The sequence below is a fragment of the Sus scrofa genome, chromosome 11 (genome assembly GCF_000003025.6).
Source record: "Sus scrofa isolate TJ Tabasco breed Duroc chromosome 11, Sscrofa11.1, whole genome shotgun sequence".
NCBI lineage: Eukaryota > Metazoa > Chordata > Mammalia > Artiodactyla > Suidae > Sus > Sus scrofa.
The window spans coordinates 2836162-2858968 of record NC_010453.5 but is presented as its reverse complement, the minus strand read 5'-3'; the positions used below and the strand labels follow the sequence as shown (position 1 = coordinate 2858968).

The window sequence follows — 22807 nt, the reverse complement described above, 5'->3', positions numbered from 1 at the left end:
TATGTTGAAGAGCGTGAGGTGGCCGTGGCTCTACCCACTGCTGGGCACTGAAATTTTACCAGCTCCCTCGGGAACTTTAAACATCTCTTACAACTAAAAGCGTCAGGAGCCACCTCTCAGGCTTCTCTGATGCTTTTCCAGCTAGTAAAGGTCCTTCTCAGCTGCCCTGCCAAGGAGGTCAGCGTTTTGGGATTTGCTTTCAGTGATGAGTCAACTGAAGTCTTGGGAGGCTACAGACCCCCTCCCAAGCCCCGCAGCTGGTGGCAGCTGAGCTGGACCAGGGCCGGCATTGGGGCGGAGCCGGGGGAGGGGTCCTGCCCAGACCTGCCTGCACACAAGTTCTGACCACTCGCTGGTTTCCTGGTCTTTGGTGGAGTCTTCATCTTCCTTATCTGAAAACAGGATTTAAAATATCCGCTGCAAGGGTTCTGAGATTCAGTGAGAGGAGTTCAGTAAAGACCCCATGTCATGTGCTGATGCTGTTGTCCCCACCCCCACCCCCACCTTGTTTTCTCTTGCTCCTCGTCCAGCATCTTCCCACGCGGCTGGTCCCTGCGCTGTTCATTTCCTGGGTGGGGTTTGGCTGCTTGGGGTGGGCTAGGCAGTTTCGGTGGGTCACCCGATGACCCAGGAGAGGAAGCACTGTGGACAGTGGCGATGGTGTGACTCTGGGGCCAGAGCTCCGCTGGCCTGGAAGGTCCTGGGCAGGTGGCACGGAGCCTTAGACCGTCCGGTTGTGACGGATGTCAAGCACGGCAGCCCCTGTCCCCGAACCCACAGCACAGAAATGTTTTGAGCACCCCTCGGCGTATGGAGCTCCCAGGACCAGGGATCAGATCTGAGCCGCAGCTGCAACCTAGGCCACAGCTGTAGCAATGCCGGATCCTTAACCCACTGACTGCCCTGGGCCAGGGGTCAAACCTTCCCTGTGATGCTGCAGAGATGCCACCGATGCCGTTGCCCCACAGCGGGACCGCCGCGCTGCAGGCTGTGGGGTAGGTGTCCTCTGCGGCCACACGGGTCAGAGCCTCACGTCCCTCGATGGAAGTTGAAGGGAAACGCATGGGGCATCTGGGGGCCTCGCCTTCCTTCTGGGCAGGCCCCGTGCCCACAGCCCCGGGGACTCAACCTGATCCGGCTTGGGGTTGACCCCACTGGTCACGTCCATTGGCTGGACGCTTACAAGCTTCAAGGAGGGGTGACAGGATCTACTTGTCATCAGTGCGAGGGGCCGAAAGAGCAAAGGATCCCAGCGAAGCTGCGTCCTTCCTCCCCTGACTCCTCTCCGAGCCCTTTTCCCAGCGTCCCGCCACCACGGCCTCTGCGTCCGTTCCCTTCTGTTCATGGTAAAGAGATGTCTTCAAAGTCCTAAATCTGGAGTTCCCATCGTGGCTCCGTGGTTAATGAATCTGACTAGGAACCATGAGGTTGCAGGTTCGATCCCTGGCCTCGCTCAGTGGATTAAGGATCCAGCATTGCCGTGAGCTGTGGTGTAGGTCGAAAATGCATCTCAGATCCTGCGTTGCTGTGGCTCTGGTGTAGACCGGCGGCTACAGCTCCGATTCCACCCCTAGCCTGGGAACCTCCATGTGCTGCAGGTGCAGCCTTAAAAAGACAAAAAAAAAAAAAAGTCCTAATCTTTTCCCTCCCTCTGTCCCCAGCGGAGGGACTTTTCTGGAGAAGATGCATTGCCTCGTCCCGCCCGCGTCCAGGACCAAGTAGGAGAACTTTCCCACCGGGTCGTCGAGGGACGGCCGTGGGTGGTGATTGCAGGCTGAGCGCCGCTTCCTGAGCGCCCAGAAGTGTGCAGTTCTTTGCTCCTTTATCCACCGACCCCGTTCGTCCCTTGCCCCATGCTCGAGGCTTTTTACCTGCCTGCAGCCCCGGCTGCTGACTCTGGGGACATTGCCGTCCTGGAGTCTGGAGGCTTTGGGAAGAATGTAAGCAGCTGCTTTCACCGTGAGGAAGGTTCCCTAAATTCACTGCGCTAATCATTTCCCAGGACAGGTAGGTGGGGTTGTTAGGCTGCCCCACCCCGGGAACATCTATGGTGCTGTCAGTTATAGCTTGATAAACCGAGGAAAGGGGCACTTTTAAATGAATGTAAGATGTTATCCCTTTGGTCTCTCTCGCTTTTCTTTTTTTTTTTTCTTCTGCCGTGCCCATGGCAAGTGAATGTTTCCCGGCCAGGGACTGAACCCCAGCCACAGCAGTGACAATGTTGGATCCTTAACCCACCGGGCCACCGGGGAACTCCCCCTTTGGTCTTCAAAGGAACCAAAAAAGGGGAAAATGTCTTTGGGGCTCAAACGTTTTCTAAATCTGCAACGATTTCCTTGTTCTTGCTTTCAGCACCTCAGAAGGGGGCGTGGATGTGGGATCCCTCCCGGAATTCCTAGGACGCGTGTTAATACGCCCTGTTCCAAGGACTCTCCTGGGCTGAAGATAAGGGGCCTCCCTGCACAGCCACTCCCACTGGAGGGAAATGGGGTGATAACGTGTGGCTCTAAAGAGGGAGGTGCTGCTCTTTCGACTTTATAGCAGAGAAGGTCGGAAGGCCCGTTGTCTGGAGCTGGAGCACGTCGAGGGCGCACAGGCTACTCTTAAGCGCTGTTATCTCAACTGGCAAGTTTTCGCCTATGTTTATAATCTGGCGGCATCCTCACCAGAAATCTGGAAGTTGGGGATTTTATTATTACTTTCACCATTTTCCAGCTGAAATGCAGCGTTTCCTTCTATTTTGAACGTAGGCTTCAGACCGGCACAATTGCAGCAGCATCTGTGATAGACTCAGCAACGGGAATCATGGATCTTTTTCACGTCCTAGGACAGTTTGGGCTGATATCTTAAAATACCTCATCTCATCAGTACTTCAGAGTATGACAGCTTTTATCTTTGTCTTTTTTTTTTTTTTTTTTTTTTTTTTTTTAGGGCCGCACCCACGGCATATGGAGGTTCCCAGGCTAAGGGTCTAATCGGAGCTGTAGCCGCCGCCTATGTCAGAGCCACAGAAACACCAGATCCAAGCCGCCTCTTGGACCTACACCACAGCTCACAGCAACACCAGATCCTTAACCCACTGAGCAAGGCCAGGGATCGAACCTGCGTCCTCATGGATGCTAGTCAGATTCATTTCCACTGAACCATGACAGGAACTCCTAATTTTACTTTTAAAATTTTTTAAATTCTGTGGCCGAATTTCAGGCCTGAGGAAGTTCCTGGGCCAGGGATTGAACCTGTGCCTCCACCAAGCTGCTGCAGGGGATTCTTAACCCACTGCACCACGACGGGAACTCCTGCAGTCCTCTTAATTCCTATGTTCCATTGTTATTGTATCGACATTCTTTTATTATTTTTGATAATGGCATTTCACAATAATCAGCTTAATTCATAATACTGTCTTCTGTAAATATTTAATGCATGTTTTTGAATTGAGATATGGTTGTTATATAATATCACGCAAGGTTTAGGTATATAACTGAGTGACTCACAGTTTTTAGAGGTTCTATGGCACTTATAGTTCTTAGGTAATATTGGCTGTATTCTCTGCACTGTATCATTTATCCTGTTAGCTAGTAGTTTGTCCCTCCTAATCCCCTCCCCCAATGTGCCCCCCGCCCCGCACCCCCGCCCCGGTAACCACAGTTTGTTCTCTGTCTGTATACTCACATTAAACCGAGCTTCTGAAGGGAATCTCGGTTTTTCTGTGGCATCAGGCGTCTCCCGCAGGTTAATTATTTACTCTTGCTGTGGTTTCCAAAAATCTTTTGACGTCTCTGAGCCGAGGATCTGTCTTGGCTTTGGACTTTTGTAAAGAAAGGAGTCTTGTATAGGAAAAAAACATGCCACCTCCCCCAGCCCCAGTCCACTAGGGAAAGTTCTTTAAACTGTTCTGGGAGGCAAGGGTTAAGAGGCTGCCAACAGGTCTGTTTACTGACATTGATGACTTGGGTGTGAGTTGGCCGGTCAAGGTCAAACTTCAGGAGGTTGATCCCAGTTGGGCTGCTGGGCTGGGAGGAGAATCTGGACCAGAAGAGCTCGGCCCAGCCGCTTATACCCAAGGAGAGGGCTTTTCAAGCGAGGCCAAAGCCCAGCCAGCAGGGATATGGCCACCTGCCTGTGTCTTCAGTGCGTCTGGGGTCCGCTGCCTGCGGCCCAGTCTTGGGTATGTCACCGGCTGCTTCTTGGCGGGGGGGGCTTGGTCAGGTGTTTTTAGGTTGAGTGAACCCAGGTCACATGTCAGAAGCACATGGCATTTGGGAAAAGAGGGCTCCGTTTTGGGATTTGCCTCAAAGTTCCCATTTGTTTTTTCCAGGCATCTCAGTGTCTTCTGACAAAGCATCACTGTTTGAACGTGAGCTGAAATCTGAGGGGGTCCCCCGCCCCCCATTCTGCCCTCCCTCTCTGTACTTTTGCAAGGAGAAAAATGGACATTTCAATGATGGATTATGATTCTGATAACTGATTTCCGCAACTCCTGGTATATTCGGTTCCCCTTAGAAGGCGTGCTTTCTCCTTTCACGCCCCCAGGGGGGCCGTCCTGAGTGGGGGCTGCCTCTCGGTCAAGCTCTGATTTCCCGCCCTCTGCACTCCTCCTCCACCCGCCCCAGCACTTCCTGGAGTGGGTTTGCTTGCAGAACTTGGTACCTGAACAACTAAGACAATTGCTGGTTTTCCTAAACCCATTTCTTTTCTTTTTCATTTTTCTTTTCTTTTTTTTTTGCATTGGTGAGGAAAGCAGGCCACAGGTTGCATAAGTGCAAACACAAACCGAAAAACCCAACTGCACGTAGATTTTGCGAGCAGATGATTTTTTTTGCCTGTAATTTTATCGTACTTCTGTTTTTCCAGCATAGTGTTTCTGAGCCTTTCTGTCGTAAACCAGGTAGTAATATAAATGGTTTTCCTCTCACAGAGTGCTTAGGTTGTCTGTGCCGTTTGATTTAGTTAATTTAGGTGAACTATCCATAATAACCAGTCGTTCATAGGTATGTAATGCAAAAATGTTTCATTGTTCCCTGATTGCTCTCATATTTTCCCACGGTGTCACAGGAAAAATTTTAATCCACCCTCTTAGGTTCTTTTCTGGATGTGTGGGAATGAAACGGACAAAAGTCAGATGAGAGACAAGACAGATTTGATTAAGTGGGAGTTGACGGAAAGCCCTGACTGCAGGAAGTGGTTAGCAGTGGGGGTTTATAGCGCATCCCAAGGAGCGGGAGGTGGGAAGGGGCTTTTAGAAAAGATGAAGGGCCTGCAGGACCACAGATGGGGTCGGACGGTTTGGTGCCTGAGTCTGGTTGGGTGGTGGCTTCTCCCCTCGGCGCCTGGTCGCAAGAAGGCGCATCCTGTCCCAAGAGAAGAGGTTACAACAGCGGAGCTCTGCCTGTTCGGCAGAAGACCAAGCTGGTGGTTTTTCTTTTTTCTGTGCTTTGTTTTGGCTTCGGTCTCCAAGTTGGAAGTTCTATTTCCGAGTAACAGCCAGCGTTACCTGCCCCTCCCCCATATGCAAAATACTGAAAGATGCACGAACCAGAAAATGACAAAGAGAAGCAAGTAAAAAAATAGGATGTCATGGATGGGCTGAAGTATCGAACTATTCTACACACAGAAGTGGTCAAGAAGTCCTTCTCTGACCTCTTTTTTAGAAAAGCCTCCTCTTTTTTTTTTTTTTTTTTTTTTTTTTTTTAAATCTCTTTTGGCTGCGTGTGGAGTTCCCTGGCCCCGGGATCAGATCTGAGCTGCAGGTGCAACCTACGCCGCAGCTACAGCTACACTGGCACCTCAACCCACCCCACGGGGCCAGGGATGGAAGCCGAGTCCCAGTGCTCCTGAGACGCCGCTGATCCCACTGCGCCGTAGCGGGAGCTCTTAGAAAAACCTGGTCTTAAATGCCCTCTGCTCATACTGGTGTTTTTGCCCCAGGGCTGTATCCTGGACCCTGCAGAGGTGACATGAAGGACAAATAGTGGTCCAGGCTGGCAGACAGCAAAGGAGCGGTGATGGCTGAACCCTGCTGTCCCTTGAGCAGAGGTGACTTGGTGTATGGGAGACATATGGCTTAGGGGACAGAGATTACAAGCCCGTGGCTGTCTGTGTTGCTAGCTGTCTGCCTGTCCCAGGGCCCATCACCTCACTCCCCAGGTCTCAGCTCTCCTGGCTCAGCTGCCCCGTTAGCAGGAGATGGGCCTCCTTGGGCAGCCATCAGGGTAGGGCTGCGGGCACCTGGGCCAGGGTGGCCTCTCTGCCTATTCTGCAGTCACAGGACCGGCCTGGTTAGTGCAGCCCTTGCCAACCCTGCTCCATTTGATTCTGGCTCCGTTTGATTTCCATTTTGTTATTAGGTAACGTCTGGGGACGGAGGGGCAGAGGCAGCAGGCTGGGGGGTCTGTGCCTGCTACTTCTGCTCCCCCTCCCCCGCAGAGCCTCCTGGAGCCCACACTTGAGGGTCTGCTGAGATGGACTTATCTTCAGGTCAAGTGAAGCCTGGGATGGTTCGGCCTTCTAAGCGCAGTGGCTGCGGGTGCTCTGACTCCCCACTGTCCGCTTCTGTTGCCAAAATCCGGCCTCTGTCTGCTGGTGCCAAATGGAAACACAGAGACAGAGTTTGGGGTAAAGGAGAAAAAGGTAACTTTACTGCTTTGCCGGGCAAAGGGGGCCACAGCAGGCGAATGCCTTGAAGATTCTGTCCGCCTTGGAAGGGGCCAGGAGGTGGTTTTATAGTTTGGGGAGTAGAATCAGGATCAGGGATCCGGGGAGAGGCCAGTTGGCATTGTCTTTCAAAGCTGGTGTTTTGTGGCCCCAGGACTGGTTCTGGTGGTCCGCCTTCTTCCCAGAATGAAGATGCTTCATCAGGTAGTGCGTCCCTTTGTTGGGGGTTTTAGTTCTGCAGAAAGGCTCAAAGATACTGTTGTGTATATTCCTTGAGGAGGAACCAGGACCTGCCCCAGGGCTGCACGGCTCCTCCCTGGTCTCTGCGTCCCCTCCCTTCCCTGAAGAGCAACTGCCCTTTGGAAACTCCGGGAAGATCACGGAGGCTGAGGCTTATTCCCTAAAGACAAGCCACGGAGGACACAGAAAGGCTTGTGTCCCAGGAGCCCCTAAGGGCCCTGCTCGGTTACACTCCCAGGACCCAGAAGGGGACAGTGGCAGAAGCCAGTGCTCAGACCTTCAGTACCTGGGTTACAGAGCCAGTTGTCGCCCTGCCACACTTTAGCAGAGGGCTGCCCTTTGGCAGACGTCATGGTTTGGGGTTTTTCTTCCCCAGGGACGTTGCATTGCCTCTGAAAAAATGACTTGAAACATTAGAAAACAGTGCGGAATTCAGGATTGTAGGCTCCACCTGTGGGGCTGGCTGGTCTGGAGTCTGAGATCCAGAAAGGTTACTTAGGGCTGGTTCCGGTGCACCCAGCTAGTTAGCAACTGATCTAGTCCTGGGAACCCTGGGCACCACTTACGCTCCCGAGTGTCGGGCTGAGCAGCCCAGACGTAATGTGCTTCAGGCACCTCTGTCCCAGACAGAAGATGCCTCCGGCAGGCAGGTGCAGCCTGAGGGCTTTTCTCCTTTAGCATTACGTGTATCTGGGACACCTCGTGTCATTAGAAGTTATTTCTATGAACTCACCATATGGTGCTGGTTTTCTTTATACCTTTGACCAGGGCTCAGCCCGCACCACCAGACGTCTATACTGAAATGAGAGTTTTATTTATTTATTTTACTTTATTTTCCCCGCTGCCTCGACGCCATGCTTTGTGCCCCTCGAAGCGCCTTCCCCGGGACAAGGGGAAATTCGGGTTTTAACTGAGCCTCCAGTTCAAGGCGGATTTGCCGGTTCTCATCCACGCGTCTTTCCAGCGCACAGACACCTCGAGGGGGCTGGGGAGGGGGCAGGCAGGCGGGCCTTCCCGGATGTCCTTGTAACGTGTTCGCCTTTGGAAAGGTTGTGCCTGAGGAGTCCTGGAGGCCGGCCTCGCCCCCCGAGGAAGAGAGGACGGAGGCTCAGAGGATGACCAGGAGGAGGTGGGGTTCCGGGACGAGGGCCAGGCCCCGGCCGCTCTCCGACTACGGCCAGTTGGTCAGCCGAAGTGTGTCCATTCCCGAGGACTCCATCGCCACAGACCCCCAGAGAGAGGACACAGAGGAGGGAGTCCAGCAGCCCAGCCGGGCCTCCACCGACCCTGCGGACCAGACCCCTGCGGGGGGCGGCCCCCGAGGGGGCCCCAGACGCCGCCCCATTTCCGTGATCGGCGGGGTGGGCTTCTACGGAAGCAGCCAGACAGAGGACGCGGAGACCCTTCTGCCCCAAGTAAGCCCGGGCTTTGCGGCCACCAAGCCCCCCGCCCTCCAGCCTCCCGGCCTCTCTCCTCCGGCTGCAGACTCTTAACAGACACGCTTCCTTCCTCCTCTCCGCCTCGAGGATGCTGGCGTCTGCTCACCTGCCTTTCTTCCTGACTCTGAAAATGTGCATGAATAGAACTGACCCCCTGACACTGGGATGTCTCTTACTAACCTTCTGTCTTTCTGGGATCACGAAACTGGTGTGCGCTTTGTTCTAAGTCATCTGGGGACAGTGAGTTGGTGAGTTTCCTGAAAGAAGAAATCTGGGAAGAGAAAGTGCCACTTATCCTTAAAACGTAGAGAAGAAAATAAATGGATTTTTTAGGAGATAAGAAAATAATGTGTATTTTTACCATTTTCTTACTCTGTATAAGCAGCTTTGTCACTGCTTTGACAATAGACTAAAATCCGAATATCATTCCCTTAGTATGTTCTAGCAATTCAACGAGTGTTTATCAGATACCCAGAGAGCCCTTTGGAGACACAAAACATTTCAACATAGGCCCAGAAGGATTTTATAGTAAAATAAAATCTCAATGAACCTCCTACCCCAGCCATGGTCAAGGGTTTACCGAACACGAGTGGCAATTTCATTTTTAAAAAAACTTGTTAGCTGATACCATAAATAACCCATACATTCTCTATTGCCATTGCATTTTATGTTTGCAGTCTCCCTTTAAGCCAGCACAATGCTTGTTTATAGCAAATACCAAAAAAACTTCTTGTTTCATGGAATTAAGTTGCATCAAACTCCTTTTTAAAATTTTTTACGTCATTCCGTGAATTTGATTCCATTTATAGCTGTGCAGCCTAACCATAGAGCGTTTCCATCCCAAACCCCAGTCCACCCCTCCTACCCCCCACCTGTGAACTGAACTCTTAAGAGACCAATTCGATGGAAGAATACCTCAAAGTTTTTGTTGTGTTAAGATGCCCCCCAAGCTAGGGAGTCATTCTGAACGAAAGCCAGCTGCCCTCTGTTTTAACTTGAAACACAGTCTAGGGAAGATTTATCGCACTTGGAACCTTTTCAGGTCAGAGCATCTGGAACGAGTGGAAGAAGCTCATTTTCTGCGCTGTTTGCGCATGGGGGGCACTGGGTAGAGAATGCTAGAAAAACCTACAGAAAGCATGAACCGACTTGGCCTTCGCTGTGGCCGAGGCCCGATTCACGTGGAAAATCAAAAGGGCTTATAAAACTAGTCCATACAGCCAGGCCCTCCTGTAGAGCACAGGGAAGGCGATTCAGAATCCTGGGGTACCCCATCCTGGAAAGGAATGTGCCGACATTTTTATGAAAGCACACAGAGGATTCTCAATTTGAGGAAAACCATTTCCCAGACAAAGCTCCACCCTCCTGTTGATCCACAGCTGCCTGTCCCCACCTGCGGGGGCTGGAGGGGAGCCCTGGCAGGGCTCTGTCTCCTGTCTCCTCGCTGCTCCAGCCTCTGCTCCTCTTACACCTGCTTCTCCAGCCTGTCCTGGGTGTCCCTCCAGGGGAGCTGAAACGTGATGCTGCGAGGAGCAGGTAGCGGGGCACCTGCTGGAATCAAATCGCCCTGGAGCTGGGGCAGCCCGGCCTGGGCGTCGTCTGGGGAAACCGGCCCACGTCTGGGAGGGGCTTCGAGGTGAGGATGCTGAGCTCCCCGGGAGGTGCCACTTCCTGGCCGCGTCTCACCACCCTCCTTTCCTCCGCAGCCCGCGGCCCGGCCGCCCCCGCCAGCCCACCAGGTGCCGCCCTACAAGGCGGTGTCGGCCCGGCTGCGGCCCTGCGTCTTCTCCCAGAGCACCCCCATCGGGCTGGACCGCGTGGGACGCCGGCGGCACATGAGAGCATCCAACAGTGAGTCTCGGGGCGCCCTGTGGGGGATACAGGGGTGCAGCTCTCCGGTGGTGAGTTTCCATCAACTGGGCTGAGTCAAGGGCGCCCTGTCCGCCTGCCCTGGGCCCGGTGGGGGCGGGGGAAGACTTGTCGGAGCCGCTTCTGCCTGGTGAGCTGGGTAGTCCCTGTCCGGGGAGGGCATCCTGCGAGCTCTGAGCCATCACCGTGACACTGACCTTGAGACCACGAACCAACTGCCTGCCTGGAGATCTGACCACGAATGGTGGGGGGGGATGGGAGGGTTCACCTGAACCCTTTTAAAGCCCTTTGTGGGTGTTTGAGACCCACCCGGACAGTCTTGCCCCCACAGAAGAGTTTGATGGAGCAGTTCACATGCTCTCCTGGTGCTTTTACTGTTGCCGAAATCCAGCCTCTGAACACTGAGGCCGAGCAGAATCTCAGAGACAGGGTTCAGGGTGAAAGAGAAGAGAGTCGCTTAAGCGCTCTGCCAGGCCAAGGGGGACACGGCAGCGGGCTCAGGCCTCCAAACCCTGTGTCCCGCCCTGGAGGACCCGAAGGATGTGGTGAAGGGTTTATAGCCGTGGTTCGTGGGTGCGGTGCTGAGAAGGAGCAGGGTGTGTGCAGGGCCTGTGTTCCTTGAATCTGGCCTCAGGGGGTCTCCTGCGGAGCCTCTGTGGTTCAAGGTTATCAAGCTGTGACCTTGTCTCTAGAACGAGGAAGGTTTCTGTGGTTAACGTCTCCCATCCGGCAGGGGTTCGGTCCTGCACAGGAGCTCAGAGTTACTGCTGTGTGTATCCTCTGGGGGGGGACCAGGACCTGCCCCCCAGGCTGCACTACTTCTTGACAGCACCTCCCTGGTCTCTGCATCCCCTTCCTTCCTTCCCTGACCAGCACCTGTTTGGACCTGCCCTTGGGACTCAGGGAAGGTCCAGGAGGCTGCGTGGAGCCTGTTCCCTCCAAACGAGACACGGGGGACACAGAAAGGCTTGTGCCCAGGAGCCCCACTGGGTCTGCTCGTTTCATTCCCAGAAAATACTTGCTGACTTGAATTCGTGGAATGAGTTTTAGGTCCCAAGAATGGACCTCTTCCCCACATCTGCATTCGGCTCCCAGCCGGTCTGCAGACTGGGCAGTGCCCATGGGCACCGGCAGGAACAGGATGGCACATACCCAGCTGCCGGTGAACATGTCTGGTTTCAGCCCCATGCTGGGGCGATGCTCTTATGACAGATCAGAAAGCCCCGGGGTGAAGTAGGCACCCCCTGCCCCCCGAAAATAGCAGAAAGGGGCTCAAATCGCCAAATAGAATTTTCACTCCCAGGCTCCCCCAGACTGTGCTCCCTCCAGAGAGAGAACGCTTTGTGCTCTGGTTGCCGCTCTACCGTCTCAGCTTTGAAAGGGGCGCCGTGCGGTGAGGCCGGTGATGGACGGGCTGCGGGGGCCTGGGCTGCGGGCAGCACTGCGACTCGCTGGCTGGTGAGCACGACCTCCTTGGGACTGACGGTGGTGACCGGAGCCCCAAGAAGGGGCGGAATTTAGAGTGTTGTTTCTAGAGGCTTGAAGGAGGCACTGGTTGTCACTTCAATTTCGGGGGGAGGGAGTTGCGGGGGACCACAGAGGGCAAAGGAGGAAGGTGGGGGAAGGCTCTAAAGACGGGATGGAGAAGGTCCCGAGGGATGGGACCCAGGCAGCGTGTCCTGGGAGGGCCGCGCACATCGGCGGGTGCTCGGGGAGTCACAGTAAGCAAAGGTGTCTCCTCGTCGTGCGGCCTGGTTTCTGGCTCAGGAGGCGTCCAGGCACGTGAAAAGGAGAGAGAGACTGGGAGGCAGCTGGAGGCTGAGGGGTTTCCCAGCATCTCTACTTTGTGGTCCTTTGGCTGAGGGGGGCGGGGAGGGGTGGCCTTGTCCCAGAGCCCCTGCCCCCCACCTCCACCCCCAGGCCAGCCTTCTGTCCACGCGGCTCAGCTCCTGTTACTTTCCGCATCTCGCTGGAATCAAATCTCAGTGCCTTCCACGAGTTTGCAGCCCGTCTGCCGCCCACAGCTTCTGCCCCTGCTGGTGTCCCCTGCCGCCTGCCCCCACCCCCACTCTGCTCCCTTTGCCCGGAATCTCTTTCCTCCCCTTTCATGTGGCAGCTTCTTCAGCGCCCACACCTGCTCCCCTGTGGACCCGCGGTGACAAATGCAGTGACACCCTCTGCACAGCAGTTCCTTCTGTGACCCAGTCACCCGCGCCTGCCAGTGCATTTGAGAAAGTTGTTCAGAAGGAGAGAAACTCTCTGTGCACACGTGTGCTTCCCAGCCTTCTCTGGGCAGGGACAAGGTCAAAGCAATGGAATTGCAGCAGAATCGGGCGTCCAGTGTTACGCGGTGACTGCTTCCAAACAGTTCACAGCATCAGGAAAACCCGGTGAAGAATGACCCCTCGGGTGAAAAAGTGAGGGGGAAAACGGAAATAAAATCATACTTTGTTGTCTGAGTTTGCTCAGGCTGCTCTAGCAAAGTACCACAAGTTAACTCTGGAGGCTGGGAGCGGGGTGGGCTCCTCCGAGGCCTGAGGGGAGCCTCTGCCGGCCTCTCTCCTAGGTCCTGTGGCCTCAGGTCCCCCAGCGTTAGCATCTTTGGGCGGGGGGCACTGTTCTACCCATAGCACACCATGACTGCAGCCTACACCACGTGTACACACGTGCTCAGGGGTTTAACAAGAAGACGCACAAGTGCAAAGAGTCTGGTTTGGGTCCTGAGGATACAGGCTCTTTCTCCTGCAACCCGGCCTCATAGAGCTCGTTTCCGCGCCTTCTCTAAAGGCGCTTTGCTTTATTTTGATGTTAGCGTTCTTTGGAGCATGAAAGAACTGAGAAGCAACCAAACCCAGCTCTGCATAGTTTGACAAAAAGAGGATGTCTGGAAAGCGTGTCGGGTGTTCCCAGAATCGATGGGCTGGCCGGGAACTCAGCCAGGAGGCGGGGGGCAGTCATGGTCGCTCCCCAGAGGCCAGGAGCCACATGGAAGGACCCAAGGAAGGCGTGATCCGTCCGCCCTTCCCTCGGTGACTCAGGCGTCAGAGTCCCAGGATGGAGGTTCAGCTCTCCAGCTCAGGTGACACGTCCACCACGTGGGGGACTCAGACAGGGACAGGGACAGACAGGGGCTGCTCGTCTTCCGTGTGACCCCGATGAGGGGAGCTTGTTCCCCAGAGGAAGTCCAAGTGGTATCCGCAGTGGAACTGGATCCTGACAGCTCCCTCATTCATTCATTCATGCCATGTCTGTGGAGGGCGACCCGTGTGCCAGGCAACAGCCGTGAGCACGACACACCCGTATGTCACATACAGTCGGCTTAGGCACGGGGATAACAGGGCGGTGGCACCTGAAAGATAAAGCGGGTGGGGGGTATGCATAAAGGAACGTTGTTCTCAGAGTTCCCTGGTGGCCTGGTGGTTGGGGAGTTGGCGTCGTTACTGCTATGGTGCAGGTTCGATCCCTGGCCCGGGATGGTGACATGATGCACTGATTATGTTTAATGCACACCCTCTCACCCCTTCGCTGGAGGGAAGCAGCCCAGAGGCTGACCAATCGCTGTGATTCTTTCCACGCCCGAGGTCACTGCATCCTTTCTGGCTCCCGCTGCAGTGCCTCATCGGTATTTACGCCCAGAAGTGAGAGTGAGCAGCGCACCCCATCTCGGCGGAAGGGGGTGGGAGGAGCCAGGAACCGCGTGACTAGTACATGTACGTCCGCACGTGATGCCAGGGCCGAGGTGCCCAGAGGGCCTGTGACGCTGTTCGTCCCGTCCCCAAGCGCCCACCCGCACCTGGTCTCTGCAGCTGAGGTGCTGCGGGCTGCACTCCAGGCTCTGAGCTGGCGGTGGTCCTGCTGCTCCGAGTCCCCGCGGTCTCTGCAGAAATCAGTTCATCTGCAGAAGACGCCGTGTGGAGGCAGAGCTCTGAGCCAGGCTCTGCTTTCACCATTTGGGATAAGGCAGAGCCAGAGCATCCAAAGGCTTAGGTCCCGGCGCTTAAAGGGGTTCTGTCGGCAGAGAAGTAGGCTTATCTCAGCACTAAGGGCTGCTCTGGAGAAGATGGAGGGGGACCGATGTGGGGGAGGACAAGGGTGGCAGAGGGGACCTCGTGTCTGCAAGGAGGTGACATTGGAAGGGAGTGAGCAGGGGCATAGATCCGGGAAGCGAGCATCAGATGCCCATGGTCAGGCAGAGCTGGGCATGTCAGGCTCAGCGAGAGGCCAAGGGTACCAGTCGGGGCTCAAGGTGGGAGAGGACAGTGCCACCTGGAGGTAGCAGAGAGGCTGGATCCAGTGGGCATCCGGGTCCAGAAGGAGGCCCTGGCAGCTGGGGAGCGACTGGCTCTGAGCTGGGCTTTAGAGAGGACGGACCTGGGGGAGAGGACGGAGGAGGGCGGCTGCCTGGAAGGTGGTCCAGGCGAGAAGTGATGGGGGCGGGCACCACAAGGGACAGCCTGTCTTCCTCTGGGCGCATCTCCCAGCCACGAGGAGGGAGCCCATGATGCCCGCCTGGCACCTTTTTCAGCGGTGCAGGGCTGTGGACTCCTGTGGAAGGACTTCCCTCTTGGGGGGAAAAGATTCAGTTTTGACAGCAGTATTACTGGTGGAAAGCAAGTATTTTGCAAATAAGAGATGAAGTGATCGTAAACCCCGCTGCCCCCGTGTTGAACACCACCTGTGGTTGCCACGTTGGTATGGTTGCCGGGTTGGTGCACCTGCCCCCCTAGGTCAGCATGGCCACCTCCAGACCTGTCCCCCGGCTGCCTCCACCACTTCATGTCCCCGTTGTCACCTGCCCGGGTGCCCTGCTTCTGGATGGCATAAACGAGCTGAAGCTAGTGACATGGGTGCTCACTGGCCCCTGGCCCGCCTCTCTCCAGGGGTGCGGGGCGGGGTTCCGGCAGGGGTCTGAGCGCTAGGAAAACAAACCCAAATCTAGAACAAGTGTGGTTTCTGGTAAGGACAGATCCGTTATGAAAAGGGTCTGTTGTAATCAGCTTCCCACAAGTAGGCGTCTGGTTCCTCCAAGGAACCATGTCATTAACTGTGTGGAGGGGACAGCCCGCGGTTTAGCCCTGGCTTGGCATCCATTTCTGCCACCATGGCCACTTTCGGTTGTGAACCCACTGAGTGGGCATCCAGACGGCCGGGAACAGAGACGGATCTTTGCCGTGTGGGGCTTGATGTGCAGATGGTTGTTAAGCAGCCTCTTTGGCAAGAGCAGTCCCGTGGGAGAGGTGATCTCCCCAGGCTCTGAGTCTGCTCCGATATCCAGTCAGACCCCTTCCCCAAGCAGTCACCCCCCAACCCCCGTTCTGTCCCTTCTAAGCGCCTCCCACTGGGCCAGGCCTTCTGTCCAGCCAGGAACCCACACAGGCCCGCTCCCTGCTGAGGCCACAGCTCAGGAAGAAGTTCCAGAAAGAGCATGGCTTAGATTTACTGCTGGGGGGACCTCCCTTCCTGCGGGGGGGAATGTCTAGAAGGAAGAGTACAGTCATGGGACCCCCCCCATGCCAGGGTCACTGGCCTCTGCCTCGAAAGGAGGCCCTGAGTCTGGAACAACGTAGACCTGGGGGCGAAGTGAGGCCTGAGATTCTCTGCCCCGGTCGCGCGTACCTTCCAGTCGCCACATTTGGAGATTTCCTGCTACTGGCATCAGGCAGCACCTTTGTGGAGTCGGTTTTGTCCCCGGGGACCCTGTGTCGTAACTTCAGCACAGCTGGAAATCACGTGGGTCCGACCAGCCCGTGACCACAGTGGCCCTGCTGGCTGGCACAGAAACCACGCCCACGTGTCCCACGCAGACGTCCCCCCGCCGCCGCCGAGGGGTTCTGGACTCCTTGCAACCGTGGCCTCTCCCAGCGGCTCCTTTGCCCAGGGAGATGAGCTGGACGCTGCTTATAAGACCCGCTGCCAGAGTTCCACTGTGGCTCAGCAGAAACGAACCTGAGTAGCATCCATGAGGATGCGGGTTCGATCCCCGGTCAAGCTCAGTGAGTTAAGGATCCGACGTTGCTGTGGCTGTGGTGTAGGCTGGTGGCTACGGCTCCAATTCAACCCCTAGCCTGGGAACTTCCATACGCCATGGGTGTGGCCCTAAAAATGAAAATAATAATGATAATAAAAAAAAACCCTGCTGCCACTTCCGTCATCCGCTCTGGGGGATAAGCCCAGGGGAGGAAAGGACCTGCCAGACCAGCTGCAGCATCTCCGTCTCCCAGACTGTGCACCCTTCTCTGTCTGCCAAGAGCTGGCCTCCCAGCCGCCCTACAAGTGGGTGGTGCCGGGTCCCCCTGTCCATCAAAGGTGCTGCTGGGACCCCGCCTCCACACGTGCATTGAATACAAAAGCTCTGGTACCTGCCGCGCTCATGGACAGGTTTGGTTTGATTTCAGTTGTGTCGGGTAAATGTGGTGTGTGCCGTGTCCGATTCTGAGACTGACCTACCAGCTATGCAAAGGTCATTTCGAGACAAGGGGGGCAGTTGCACAGGACTGAGTAGTCAGAGAAGGAATTATTGTTTGTTTGTTCACTGGGATTCTGTTAATGTTAGGGTAGCTATTTTTAAGTCCTTATTTGTGATGGGTCCATACTAAATATTTGTGGCAGGAAATGGTATATGTGAGATTTGCTTTTCTTTTCTTTCTTTTTTTTTTTTTTTTTTTGGCTGAGCACTTACCATGCAAAAGTTCCCAGGCCAGGGATCAAACCTGAGCTACAGCTGTGACACCCGCTGAGCCTCCTACTCTAAAATACGTAGGCGTCCCCCCTGCAGCACAACAGGATCGGCAGCATGTTTGCAGCACAGGGACGAAGGTTCAGTCCCCAGCCCAGCACAGTGGGTTAAGGATCCTGCGTTGCCCCCCCTGTGATGGAGGTTCCAACTGCAACTCGAATCTGATCCCTGCCCCGGGAGCTCCAGATGCTGTGGCGAGGCCATAAAAAGAAAGAAAATAAATAAATTAAATAAAAACATAGATAAACAAAATATCCAGAAAGTTGTTGGGAACAAGTTGGGCGAAACTGATAAACTCCTGACCATTGTAGGTCTGTGGTATAATTTCTCTGCTCATGTTTGTTCATGGTTTCCGATAACAAAAGCAAAAGCTCTGAAAAATGATGAAAAGTATGTCTCCTTTCCCTGGTCACTTGCTCTCACAATCTCCAAATCAAGAAGTGCCCACAACGCGTAGACACAGCTCGGATCCCGTGTTACTGTGGCTGTGGTGTAGGCTGGCAGCCGTAGCTCCACTTCCATCCCTGGCCTGGGAACCTCCATGTGCTATGGGTGCAGCCCTAGAAAAAAAAGAAAGAAACAAAGAAAAAAAAAAAGAACTGCCCACAACTAACATTTTCTCAAAATGTGGAAATCTGAACATTAGCAATTTAACTTTTCTTAGGAAAGGAAGACCTAAATGTCTTAGGGGAAAGGGAGCATCTCCTTCTCAAAACTCGGGCTGCACTGGGCTTTGCTCTTTTCCAGAATGTGCTGGTTTTTCTTTGTTTAGGGCCCTTGTGTCATCCTCACGGGCCACGTGTCTTGAAGGGAAGGTTACGTGAAGCTGGGCTCATAACGCATAACTGCACCGGGGTGGTGCTGGAATCACAGAATTCCACCGGGAGCCACCCTGGCACTTGGAAGCGCCTTTGTCAAGTTCAGTGCCTGGGCTAGCCTCCGTCTGCAGCATGATGTAATAACTGAAACTGTTTACGATGGGGTTGTAAAACTCTAAAGCATAACCACCTGTGTACATTTTTCGTTAGGAAACAACCCAAAAAGCCCGTCTGTAAAGACATAATACGTAGAAACATCTTGCTCTGCAAAGGACAGTACAAAGTGCTTGCTTCACGGTATGAAGCCCATCCGAGCTGGCGAGGAGCCGGGGGCGGGGGAGGAAATGGGGGGAGCTATTGTGAACACCTGCTCTGAACTGTTAAAAATTCCCCTTCTGCTCTGGGTAAGAAAGGAAGAGAAAAATACCAGGGCTGTGCAATTGATCAGCGCCGCCCAGGGAGCACGGAGACCTAGGGCTGGGGAACGACCTCACTCAGAGAAATCTCCAGAATAAAGTCCTTAGTGGTAGAAAATCCAGCACGTGCTGCGTCCCTCCTTTTGCCCCAAACCCTGACGCCCGTCTTAGAAGCACATCCGAGTCTGAAAGGGCGCGGCTGGTATCTCCCCCGCGGGTGGCCGCCCCTCCTCTGTCCCAGTCCACAGGGAACCCGGCCGTCGTCCTTGGCTCATCCTGAGCCCAGGCCACTTCCTTGGCGCGGGGGTGGGGGGCCACTGGCCGTCACACCCTCCATGCCTCACATACCCGCCAAGACCGCGCAGGTGCCGCCCTCCGCCCCGCGCGCCCTGGAGCCTTGGCCAGGCCCGGGTCCTTGCAGCGGGGGCGCAGCTGAGTCTGGGGACTCCTCGCGAATCCCCACCACAGCGCCCCCTATCCGCGAGTCCCGGGCACGGAGGGCCCGGGGTCTGGCACTTGGCGCTGAACGTGGGGTCCTGCACGGAGGAGGGCGGGGGTTGTCCTGCACGTGGTGTCCTGAGAGAGGGGCGGGGCCGCACGCGGCGGTGTCCTGCAGGCCCTGCGACAGGGGCCTCGGGAGGGGGGCTGCCCTCGCGCTTCCCCCAACCGCCGCCCCCCGCCCCTCGGCCGGTCGGGCTTGGCCTGGTGGATGCCCCGCGCAGCTCTGAGGTCAGTTGGTGTAGAGAAGAAAGGAGCAGGCCGAGTGGCCCACTGTTTGAAAGGAGGACTGGGCTGTCGCCGTGGGGGCCATTCCTGTAGGTCCTTGGATGCGACTTTCTGCCGCGATGTGTCTCTCAGACAGCGGGGATACTTCCTCCTGTGTGTGTGTGTGTGTGTGTGTGTGTGTGTGTGTGTGTGTGTGTTGACTTTTCCCCACTTAGGAGCTGGTATTGGGGTAAAAGCAAGTTTACCCAAACGTTCCCCGACGTTGATAAGCCTGAGATTATAGAGAAGTGACGTAGGACAGGCCATCAGGGCCAATCAAACTGGTATTTTCTGACATCTGGGGTGCTCTGAAACGTCTCTTTTTTTGTTTCTTTTTTTGCTCTTTATGGCTCCCTGTGCAGCATATGTTGGTTCCCAGGCTGGCAGTCAGATTGGCGCTGCAGCCGCCGGCCTCCACCACAGCCACAGCAACACAGGATCCGAGCCGCGTCTGTGACCTGCACCACAGCTCATGGCAGTGCTGGATCCTTAACTCCCTGAGCGAGGCCAGGGATCAAACCCACATCCTCATGGCTACTAGTTGGGTTCATCTCTGCGAGCCACCCGGGAACTCCTGAAACCTTTGTGAACTGAGCTTTTAACCCGCCTGGTGCTAGGTGATACCTCACTAGCATAGATCCGTGTGACCCCTGTGTGTGCTTTGTGTTAAGTACGTGTGCCCTGTTTTAAGTGGCGGGCAGTGTGGAGGCTGGCTGGTCAGGAGAAGCCTGGCACTGATGCCACAGAATCTGGGCTCCGGGAAGGCATCCAGCCTGGAAAACCACTGCGACAGCAGAGGAGGCGAGTGGGCACGGAGCGCAGGCAGGTCAGATCCAGGCCTTGCCCTGGAAATCGACCTCAGAGCTGAGACCCGAAGGATGAACGGGCGTCAGGGGACAGGTGTTATCGGGGAAAGGGGTGTTCCAGGCTGGGGCTGCGGCCGGAGAAGGAGAGCAAGCTGGAGGAACCTGCGTACAAGTTTCCCACCCCCGCCACTGCCACCTCGCCTGCCGGAAAGAGGTGTCCTGGCTGCGGCCAGAGCCTGTGAGGGCAGGGAACTCGCTTGGGGGCAGCTGTAGTTATTACTGTAATCATGGAACTCGTCTGGCCCTGTAAACAAATGAAAAGTAAATATGAGGCTGAAAAGTAAACTCTTTGAAGAGATTCAGTAAAGGTGAATTGCTAAAAAATTATTTTCAGTCGGAAAGAACAGAAAGGCATAAAACCCGGAAACATGGGCGTCTGTACTGTCATTGCTGTAAAGAAGCCAGGGAGTTCCCACTGTGGCACAGTGGGTTAAGGGCCCAGCACTGCTGCAGCTGTGACATAGCCCACAGCTCCAGCTCGGATCCAGTCCCTGGCCCTGGAACTTCCGTATGTTGCGTGTAAGGCCAGACGTGTAAGGCCAGAGAAGAAAAGAAAATAGAAGCCAGCACTCGTGAGCACAGTTGCCACATCCTGGGTGTGACACGCAGAATTCCAGTCCCGTGATCACCTAGGGTGACCTCTGGTCCTGTGTGGTCACAGAGGTGAGTCAGCCCCACCTTTCTGTGTTGAAGTGCTTTGGGCGGGAAGTGTGTGTCACGTTGTTTTTGTTTTTGGCCGCACCCTCGGCATATGGAGTTTCCAGGGCAGGCATCAAATCTGAGCCTCAGCTACAGATCCTTAACCCACTGCCCCACAGCGGGAACTCTCAGGTTTCTGACTGCACATGGTGGGGGGGCCGTGCTGTGGCCCCCATGGGTGGTAGTGGGACAGTGTTGAGAGGCAGGTCTAGACTGGGGATCGGAAGGAGCCGGTCTATTCGGGGCCTCCTGCGAAGGGACCAGGTTTATTCTGGGGCCACCAGGAGCCGAAGAGGGGTGTTAAGTGGAGTGAGACGGTCATGTTTGCTTGGTGGCCGTGTCACTGGTTGGGTAGACCTGCCCAGAGGCAGGAAGGGACGTACGTAGTCGGGTCAGAGCCCTGAACTCGGGACAGGATGCTTCTCTAAGACTTGGACGTGGAGCAGCCGTCCAGGTGTTTGGGGGGCGGACACCCTGGTGCCGGGCTCCAGGGCGGGCCGGTTACGAGGTCACCGGCCCAGGGTCAGGTCGGGTGCTCTGAACAGTGGCGGTGGCTTCAGTGATGAGACGCTTGGCGGTTTAGAAAAGCACTTTCAGCTCAGTGCGAGGGCAGAGCCAGGACGCCGGGAGGGTGTCCGCCAGGTCACGGGGCACCCAGACCTTATGTGGGAGTGTGGAGGTATTTTATCTGTTTTGTTTATCTGTGCGGTTTTCTGATATTATAGATGGAATTTTCCCATAAATGCTAGGGCTAATTAAAACCTATTTGTTTTGCTACCGTATTGAAAAGCTATGCTGGCTGAATATTACAGTAGCCGAAAGCTCATTAATTAATGTGAGTATGGCGGTGTTTATTTTTCCTAAGTATTTTTAAAGGAAATAGCTACGTTAGGTATACATCAGGCGTTCCCTGGTGGCTCAGCGGGCTAAGGATCCAGCGTTGTCCCTGCAGTGGGTTCAGTCCCTGTCTCGGGAACTTCCGCATGCTGCAGGCGCTGCCAAAAACTTTAAAAGTATGCGTCGGGAAGTCCCGTTCCTTGATTCAGAATTATGATAATCCAACAGTAAAGAAGTGGGAGCAATTTAGCCATAAGGGTTTACGCCAGTTCAACTCTGATTTGTTTTCAATTAAGTAAATTGGAAGAAATTACGGAGGCATATTTTTGGAAAAACCTTGCCATAAACTTCATCAATGTATTTATTTGTCTTTTTTGGCAGGGGGCCCACACCACGGGGAGGCTGCCAGGGTTGAATCAGAGCTGTAGCTGCCGGCCTACACCACAGCCACAGGAATGCAGGATCCGAGCCACGTCTGTGACCTACACCACAGCTCACAGCGGGATCCTGAACCCACTGTGAGAGGCCAGGGGTCGCACCCACATCCTCATAGATGCTAGTTGGATTCGTTTCCACTGAGCCACGATGGGAACTCAGAATTTCTTAAATTTATGGAGACACTTTAGATTTATTTTTCACTCGGTCAAAACAAAGAAAAGGGGTTTTTTCCCTTTATCTCAGTTTTTGATTATTTGTTACTTGGAGTTGTTCTAATGATTGTTATGAAAGTTAATTTTGTTCTTAACAGGCCTTTGGGTCAAAAAAGAGTTGAGTCCCGGTCTTCTATTAAGTAGCCATGTGACCTCGGCCAGTTACTGAATTAAGTCTCAGTGTCCGCATCTGTAATAGGAATTATTCCTGTCATCCGCCACCCAGATGTTTTAGGGTGACCTGCATGCCGTGCATATTAGCCGTCGTTATTACAGAGCTAAAGAGAAGCATTGATTATTCCAGGGATGAGGGTGGTGCTGGGTAGTGGGCTGTGTTCTTGGCCAGAGTTCTCAGTCACTGACTCCACAGCACTAACCAGCACTTTACCCTGAGACAAGTCACTTAATCTAATGCGTGAGGCCCCAGGGTCTCGGTGGAATGATGTTCCCTTGAAGGATTATTCAAATATGGGTGAAACCAACGCAAAAGGTCGTTAGGAAAAAACAAAGTGCCTTGACTCAGGTTTTCAGGTGAATCTCTTGGCCCAAAGTTTCAGGCTTCGTTAAAGATTTTTCAGGAGTTCCCGTGTGGCTCAGTAGAACTGAATCCAACTAGGAACCATGAGGTTGCGGGTTCGATCCCTGGCCTTGCTCAGCGGGTTAAGGATCCAGCGTTGCCGTGAGCTGTGGTGTAGGTGGCAGACAAGGCTCAGATCTGGTGGTGTTGTGGCTGTGGTGTAGGCGGGCAGTTGTAGCTCTGATTTCGACCCCTAGCCTGGGAACCTCCACATGCTGCGGGTGTGGCCCTAAAATAGGAAAAA

At 54.6% G+C, this 22807-nt stretch overlaps 1 protein-coding gene across 1 annotated transcript in view; it reads left to right on the top strand.

The window, feature by feature from the left end:
• SPATA13 (spermatogenesis associated 13) overlaps nucleotides 1-22807 on the top strand; it is a 354699-nt gene that overhangs the window by 302404 nt on the left and 29488 nt on the right. The window contains 2 exon segments of the mRNA XM_021065472.1: nucleotides 7941-8306; nucleotides 10037-10181. Of these exon segments, the coding sequence (XP_020921131.1) occupies nucleotides 7941-8306; nucleotides 10037-10181 (511 nt within the window).